Genomic DNA, 8,037 nt, shown 5'->3' with positions numbered 1-8,037 from the left:
ATATATTCAAAAATTGAACATCAAAAGACTTTGTTAAATATGATTTTTAAGCATTTTAAATTAGAGGGACATAAGATGTGATCCTGTAAACCACCTTAACAGAGTTAAAACTAAGACCCAATTCCATTTTTATTTTTGTACCCCTCCCCTTGACATTTAAAATTGAGTGTGCAGCGGAAGGGCTTTAAAATTTACTCCTAAGAATTGGGACAGCACTACAGCACCTGCACACGTCATCATATGACATCACAATCTCTTACTTGATATGAGATCAGACGATCGAGACTGCTGTAATGATTCCAGTTTGGTATTTATCTTCAGGAAATCACTGAAGGCATATATCATGTTATCATAATGATATATTGTGGCAATAAGATTGTAACTATACTGCGCATTTACATTTATAAATGGCCATATTCATAAACACACAAACACAACATTAACATTATAGCAGACACTGTAAAAAGCCCATTCCCAGCCACTAGACTTTACTGACAGGGTATTCGTGTGTCATCGAGTGACAGAATGTTGTGGGACTGCTATACAGGAGTTATTATTATGGATTATAGATCGCAAATTTAGCTACTTTTTTAAGCGTTTTTTATAAAAGCATGACGATAAAACATGAACATGGATATGAATGTAATAAAGCATGTGCTTGTTTGTTGAAAAAAATCATAATAACAACAGAAAAAACTAATTAGTGGATCTCCTTACTTCTGGGTGCTGCGATCCCACTGTTGTGGCTGGTGTATTCTGGGAAATTTTCTTACCCCTTGGTTTCGAGTGTGGTCCTAAAAAATATTTGTTCGAAGGGCTATTCACCCCTTCCCTTTAGCCCTACGCCTTCAAGCTAAAGAGAATTGGGACACCCAGACCCATTCACGGGAACGCGCAAAATGAGGGGTAGGGGTAAGGGGAAGGGCAAAGGGGTAGAATTGGGATTAGGCCTAAGTCATGTCCTTATAAAACTTTGTGTCTCTGTAAACCACATATCTATCCACACACGCACACATACACACTTAGTCAGTCAGAAATCTAAACCTATAGAACAATGCAGGAATTCACTGATCCTTATGTATATAAACAATAAAATCCCCTAATATCATCCAGCAGCAATGCAATCCCCGCAGAAGCTCTGCACATGACATCTATCTTTGGAAAGAGACTAAAAAAAGCACAAATGTCCCAGGATAATGTTTGCATGTCCTTCCCAGGTCTCTTCTCCGCCCTCCACAAAAACATCTCTGATAGGAAGTAGCTGCATGTCTCCCCTGTGGAGCTCTGAACTCCCATGAACCCTCACCTGTGCAGTTACCTGCAATATAATGCAAGTGAAACCTCTTGTTATGCAAATAGTGCAAAGTGCAATAATTTACTTGACATGCTTTGACTGTGTGGAAATTTCTCATGTTTTTTGTCAACAGTATTACACCATTTCCACAGCCATTGATTAATTCTAACCTCACAACCATGCCGGGTTATGATGACATGGGGCGGATTGATTTCTTCATAGGAGTCTCCTCGTAAATGCAGCATCGTCTTCCAATGATTAACAGTGGGACTGTGTTTTTTGGGACACTTCAAGCTGATGCTTTGTGTGGCAGAGTTGCTGTGTAACCGCAGGAATCGCAGTTGGACAACATCGAGATCTTTGTACTTCAACTATGGAGCACAATAATCAGAGAAATACACTCATTGAGATAACTGCCACTCTTAATAATGAAAAACGAAATTAGTAATTTACCTTGAAGCCTTTGTGAAGCTCACTAAACCACATTTTGGATCTGTCCACTGATGATGGCCACACTCCTGAAATCTTACAAAATGATTACCACAAGTATAGTATTATTTGTAGATGTTGCTGTACTCTGTGTCTGTGTCCATGGCTCTGTTGTTCATACGTGGATTACTCAATTAGCTGTATTTGGTTATTGACACGATTTAGGATTGTTTCTTTCTTCAAAACTCATCTGAGAGTTTTTGTCATAGCAACAGGTCTGTTAGCTCAAACCTGCTCAGGAGCAGCAGCTTATTTCATATAAACAGGATTAGATTGGGTCATTTCAAGCAAAGGTAATAATGAAAGTATACCGAATGCTGATATTTTCTTACAGTAGTAGCTAGATTATATATAGGGAAAACAGTACATAATATACAGTACAGTGCTCAGCATTTATGAGTACACCTCTCACAAATCTATCTTTTAAATAAAAGCTCTACAAAATTATATTTGTGCATATACATTAGATTAGTCAGTACTGAAGCCAAATCTGGAGCTTATTCAAAAAAATAACTTACGATAATGGTTCAAAAACTAGTACAACCACATTTGTTATAGAAAAATTATTAATACAAATTTTTAAATAAGAGAAAAAATCAAGAGAAACTTAAGAACTGAAAACTTTAACTGAAATTTTGTAGGTTGTAATTTACTTTGCAATATTTTGCTTGAATTTAATTAGTATTATATTTAACCCGTCTTTCGGATGAGACGTTAAACCGAGGTCCTGACTCTCTGTGGTCGTTAAAAATCCCAGGATGTCCTTCGAAAAAGAGTAGGGGTTTAACCCCGGCATCCTGGCCAAATCTGCCCACCGGCCTCTGTCCATCATGGCCTCCTAACCCTCCCCATATCATGATTGGCATATCATCACTCTGTCTCCTCTCCACCAATCAGCTGGTGTGTGGTGTGCGGTCTGGCGCAAAATGGCTGCCGTCGCGTCATCCAGGTGGATCCTGCACACTGGTGGTGGATGAGGAGATTCCCCCCCCCCCTCCCCATTGTGTAAAGCGCTTTGAGTGCCCAGAAAAGCGCTATATAAATGTAACGAATTATTATTATTATTATTATTAATTTCTAAATATATTTGGTGACTTTAATAAATCAGTTTTTGAAAATTAATATTTGCATCCATTTCTCAGTGAATATATGCAATGTATTTTGGTGCATTTAAACACACACACACACACACACACACACACACACACACACACACACACACACACATACACACACACACACACACACACACACACACACACACACACACACACACACACACACACACACACACAATAGGTGTTTATGCAATACATGACGAAACAAAAGCCAAACGATACAAACCAGTACTGTTTCAAGATACCGGCCCAGCTTTAGTACAGTTTCTGTATGATAATAGACATGGCCAATATATATATATATATATTTTTTAAGGAAAGGAATGACAATTTATGCAGTCATGCACATGCTTTGACAGCTAATATGGCGGTAATTTGATGCTTGGAAAAAGTTACAGACACCTTTACCAATATCAAAATGCTTTTTTGATGTAAAATTAACTTAAACAGCCATTTACTAAGAAACATCAACATGCCTACTAAAATAAAGAAAATCCGCTCTAAAAGTAAAACTAAATAAATTGCTAAATATTCTTGGCACATGAATGTGTAAAGCCTGCAGCCCACAACAAATGTGGAAAGTTATTGCGTATCATATTTAACAAACACTACGAATTTTATATAATTTTGCTCACATGGATAATTGAATGTTTATCACATGATGTTATTACGCTGCTGTGCCATCAGCCAATCGTTGCATTGCTGATCATGATTTCGAGGATCGATAGATCAGTCCTTCACAACACACGCAGCAATCTCAGACAAGTTCATCCAGACATTTTATTCTGATTCACAACCTTGTTTGAAGAACCAAATTAGCCAGATATCAGTTATCCCGCTTAAAAGATACATGATTTGCCAAATCATCTTAGATCATTTAAGCAAAGTACAAAGAACGGACCCTGTGTCTATATATTATTGTTGTGTATAAGTTATTAATGCCAAATATTTTTTTTATATTCTGTTTCTGTAATATTGAACTTTTTAAAGGTATAGATCACCCAACAATAATAATTTGCAGTTAATTTACTCACTCTCAGGCCATCAAATATGTACATGAGGTTTTTCTTCAGTAGAACAATAAATATGTTTGTTTGTTTGTTTTAAAATGTGTTGATTCATAAAATAAAAGTGCACTTTGAGAGTCAAAAAACATATATAGGCCAAACAAAAGTAATACTGGTGTCTCCTGATGATACACTGAGGTCTTATGAATCAATGCAATTGGTCTGTCTAAGAGAATTAATATAAGTTCACTTTTTAAGACCTGAATATATCATCAGGTGCTACAGTTATTTATGTAGTTTTACATGTATTTATTGCCATTCATTTGGGTGGACCATGCCTTTTATCACACTTTTGGTGATCTCAGAGACAAAAATATTACTTTACTTGAGTTAGAGTCATCAAAGAAGATTGACAAAATGTGAACTTACATTAGATTGGACAGGAGACACACAAGTTAGACCACCGGCAGTAAAATTACAGAAGACTCGGAGAGCATCAAAAGGACATCCGTGGTTCGGATCAACATAGTAGTGTCCTATGAACACAGGTGCACAGTGATTTCCAAATATCTTTCTGTATGATTTCTTTACCACATAAAAATCCGGCAATATATGCAAATCACATGTATGACATACAATATGCGTCCATTTATGGCCATATATCGGATTTCCAAATGAGATGGTTTTTTGCTCACCGTCTCTGAGGTGAGGCTGGATGAGACTCAGCTCTCTGCATGAGGTCGCTGGGTTGTCTTTAGTGCCTTGTAAGTGGCTGTTTTCCTCAATCCAATCATCAAAGTTATCAAATCGCAACATTCTAGATAATGCTTTCTGAAAAGAATATGCAAAAAAATTGGATTAAAAAATAGGCCATATGATTTAACTTGGGTCTTTCTGCTAGCAGACCACTCATTTTTTAACTCTAATTGACACAAAAAGTTTTTGAGGTTGAATGCTTGGGTACAGACATTTTGTGATCCTCTTCTCTGAGGGGGAGTATAAGGTCCTGGTTTCACCTGGCTGACAATACCTGGTTTTCCCTTGTAAAAAAACACATAGAATAGATAAACAGACATATAACATTTGAAATTAAATAATCACAGACCAAGCAAATCCGTGTTTAAAAGATGTCTAAACATTTTGGCTAAACATGGCTAAATTTGGGCTGTCAGGGAAAACCAAATAGACATCCTAAAGTCTTCAAATAGACAGATGGGACAGACTTCCCATACGCAGTTTGTTCTTGTCTGTTTGATGGTCTGTTTTGGACTGTTGTTAGATGTTTATTATATTTTCACAGACAGCCCAGATTTTGCCTTGTTTTAGCCTAATATATTTATTTTTGGACATCATTTATATGTATTTTAGATGCAAAAAAAACTTGCTGTGTATAAAATGAACAATATTGACATTATTAGGCAAAATATCCCACTTACAGGTCGTCCTCTTTGACCTTTCACACCTTTTTGCCCAGATTTTCCCTGAACTCCTTTTATTCCCTGTTGACATAAACAACGAATAAGGAGGTACACACAAATTTAATATATATTTACTGACTGCAGCATTTATTGTTTCAAATAAATATTAGCATCATTTATTAAAACACACTTTTAACACTGACATTCATCCCTCCATTATATATTTAAACAGTAAGACTAATAAAAAATGTATAAAACTAGTAAAATACTGTTGTGTGTTTTCCACTTATTTGATTAGTGATTTTTCAAAAGTGCATAATTTTAAATATTTATCATTCATTTTTAAATTTAATTATTATTTTTTTTTACAAAATATTAAACAATTATTTCAGTTTTAAATCAAAATATGCATCTCACATTATCGTTTCAACCTGACCCTATTGTAAATTGTCTTTTCCATACACAACTGGTCACTCTGACTGCAATGACACCAGTATCTGTACCTACCTGGTTCAGGTACAGGGTAAAGATAAGCAGAGCTATATAAATGACTTAATCACACCTGCAATTTCAGTACACACCTTTCTTCCAGATAGACCCTGCGGAGCAAAACAAGAATCTGTCTAATATGTGCCAGTGTTCTGAAGTATAAAGGTAGTCAATGAGTTCACAAACAGACGTACAGGTGAACCAGGAAGTCCTTTTCCACCAGGACGCCCACGAGCACCAGATTCACCCTGTAACAAACAAAACATTTATGAATAAAGAAATTAATAGTTGTAGTACATATGTGCACACTGTACTTAAGACAGTAATTTACCTTAATGCCTTTTGGTCCAGGGCGCCCTTTGTAGCCTGGAGTACCTTGATTTCCCTGCAAGACGAAGAAAAACATTCATAAAGCACTTAAAAACCCTTTTTTTTTTAAATGTGCTGCCATTATTTTACTGAAACTTACCTTTACTCCTGGTGGTCCAATGGGCCCTTGCAAACCTGTTATACCAACTTGGCCCTGTGAATTGCATTAACAATTAAATAGCAAATCCATATTAGTATTATTTATTATATTTATATTTGCTTTAATAAAAACTAGTTTAGATATGTCCACCTATCGGGTTTTGGAGACGTATGTGTCACCATGTGGGGCATAAGAATAGGACGTGGGTTTGGATATAGTTTTTTGACAACACCTCATAATTATTGTTCATTTATTCGTTTGCTGGAAGTTAAAACTAAATTTAGAAATAGTTTGGAAACAAATCTTTGTGCTTAACAAAAAAAATAAAATATGTAGGCTAATGGATGTCTTTAGTGGACTGTGTACAACACCGTTTCCTTATCCACCAAAGTAAATGAGTAATGAGTAAAAGTAAAATAAAAACAAGTAAAAAGGCAGAATGGAGAAGGCTCGTTCTTTATCCTCGCCCAGATGGTTTGTTTAACTGTTTTCTTACAAGTGAAGCATTCAGTTTTCCACTTAAAAAGTCCGCCATGTAAATAGCAAATGTGCCATGGCGTGACAACTGACTCTTAAAGGGAATGGCGGATGAGACTCTGATTAGTTTAAAGCAAGTTATTTTCAAAACACACCCATAACTCATTAAGAGAATATGCACAACCTTGTTTCACCATGCGTTGGGCGCAAACTGTATTTTGCTTAAAATAGCAAAAGGGGATTCGGACATGCCCTTAATGCTTTTGCTTCATGCGCTTTAGACTTTGCGTCTAGATTGTTAAAATAGAGCCCATAGTGTATAGTAAATATAGAAAGAGATACAATAATACCATTGTTCCCTTCTGTCCGTCATCTCCCTTTTTACCTTGAAGTCCTGGAATACCCTTTAAGTGAACAAACAGTAGACAATTAAATCCTCGTGGACTGTTGAAGGCAAAACAAAAAACTTTAGTTTATTACCTTTGGTCCTATTGGTCCAGAAGGCCCTGTTTTCCCTTTCAGTCCAATAGAGCCCTGTGGTGAATGTCATTAAACTGCAGTAGGAAACTTTTCTTTTTTTAAAGTTAGAATGGCAATTACCTTTGGTCCAGCAGGACCTCGACTCCCTTGCAAACCTGGTATTCCTGTGGCTCCCTGTGAATGAGTATTGAAACTATGCCAAAAATAATAACAATATTTTATAACTGACACATTTTTCATGCCTGTACAAAACAAGCTTACTTACAGCACTACCTTGCAGACCTGGTCTCCCTGGACGTCCTCTGAATCCAATATCACCCTGCAAGTTTATGTAAACATTCACTTAACAGTACCTGTACAATAGGCTAGTGGGTACTCACTTCTGTGCTAAATCTGTCATCCAGGATGTCATTCTAATGAAGGAATATAAGATTTATAAGCAATCTGACTGATTTTACATGGGCTAAATCTCACATAAATAACGCAAAAGGCCCTAATAAACATAGCAATGATAAATTTGACATTTTATTCATTATAAAATAAGATCAAGCTACTCACTGGGTCCCCTTCGGTTCCTATAACTCCCAGCAGTCCATCTGTTCCACTGCGTCCCTAAAATGAAGTTAGATTAAGAGAAAACTTTGACACAATCATTAAAAACTCAAAAAGTTTTAGGATCTGTATTGGGGATACTTGCTGGCTTCCCAGGAAAACCGCGAATGCCGTGTTTCCCTTTTGGCCCTTGAGGTCCCTAGTGAACAAATAAATCCAATGCATGCATTTTTATTGGTTTGTG

General features: G+C 36.4%; 2 protein-coding genes across 3 annotated transcripts in view; both read right to left on the bottom strand.

Annotated features, from left to right (window-relative positions):
* Positions 1 to 1,031: 1,031 nt before the first annotated feature.
* On the bottom strand, positions 1,032 to 7,881 carry LOC147835541 (collagen alpha-2(XI) chain-like). 2 transcript variants are annotated; one of them, XM_087264422.1, is made up of 16 exons: positions 7,800 to 7,881; positions 7,507 to 7,560; positions 7,362 to 7,415; positions 7,242 to 7,295; positions 7,112 to 7,165; positions 6,285 to 6,338; positions 6,147 to 6,200; positions 6,010 to 6,063; positions 5,908 to 5,925; positions 5,345 to 5,407; positions 4,877 to 4,948; positions 4,604 to 4,739; positions 4,338 to 4,444; positions 1,748 to 1,819; positions 1,465 to 1,665; positions 1,032 to 1,318 (listed from the first exon to the last, which is right to left on the bottom strand). In XM_087264422.1, the coding sequence occupies exons 5-16, from the start codon at positions 7,112 to 7,114 to the stop codon at positions 1,169 to 1,171; spliced, it is 984 nt and encodes a 327-aa protein (XP_087120548.1). In that variant the 5' UTR covers positions 7,115 to 7,165; positions 7,242 to 7,295; positions 7,362 to 7,415; positions 7,507 to 7,560; positions 7,800 to 7,881; the 3' UTR covers positions 1,032 to 1,168. The 2 variants fall into 2 exon arrangements, with proteins under 2 accessions (XP_087120548.1, XP_087120549.1); XM_087264423.1 differs by lacking the exon at positions 1,032 to 1,318 and having other exon boundaries at positions 1,528 to 1,665; positions 1,748 to 1,812.
* The window catches only part of si:dkey-21p1.3, a 38,552-nt gene continuing 37,705 nt past the window's right edge, over positions 7,191 to 8,037 (bottom strand). The window contains exons 46-50 of the mRNA XM_087264041.1: positions 7,800 to 7,853; positions 7,622 to 7,654; positions 7,507 to 7,560; positions 7,362 to 7,415; positions 7,191 to 7,205 (exon numbers count right to left, since the gene is read on the bottom strand). Coding sequence (XP_087120167.1) covers positions 7,191 to 7,205; positions 7,362 to 7,415; positions 7,507 to 7,560; positions 7,622 to 7,654; positions 7,800 to 7,853 — 210 coding nt within the window. The remainder of the gene's footprint in view (positions 7,206 to 7,361; positions 7,416 to 7,506; positions 7,561 to 7,621; positions 7,655 to 7,799; positions 7,854 to 8,037) is intronic.

This window comes from Danio rerio, chromosome 8 (genome assembly GCF_052040795.2).
Source record: "Danio rerio strain M-AB ecotype USA chromosome 8, GRCz13ab, whole genome shotgun sequence".
Classification (NCBI taxonomy): Eukaryota; Metazoa; Chordata; class Actinopteri; order Cypriniformes; family Danionidae; genus Danio; species Danio rerio.
Note: the sequence above shows the minus strand (reverse complement) of the source record. Positions and strands in the feature narration are given on the sequence as shown.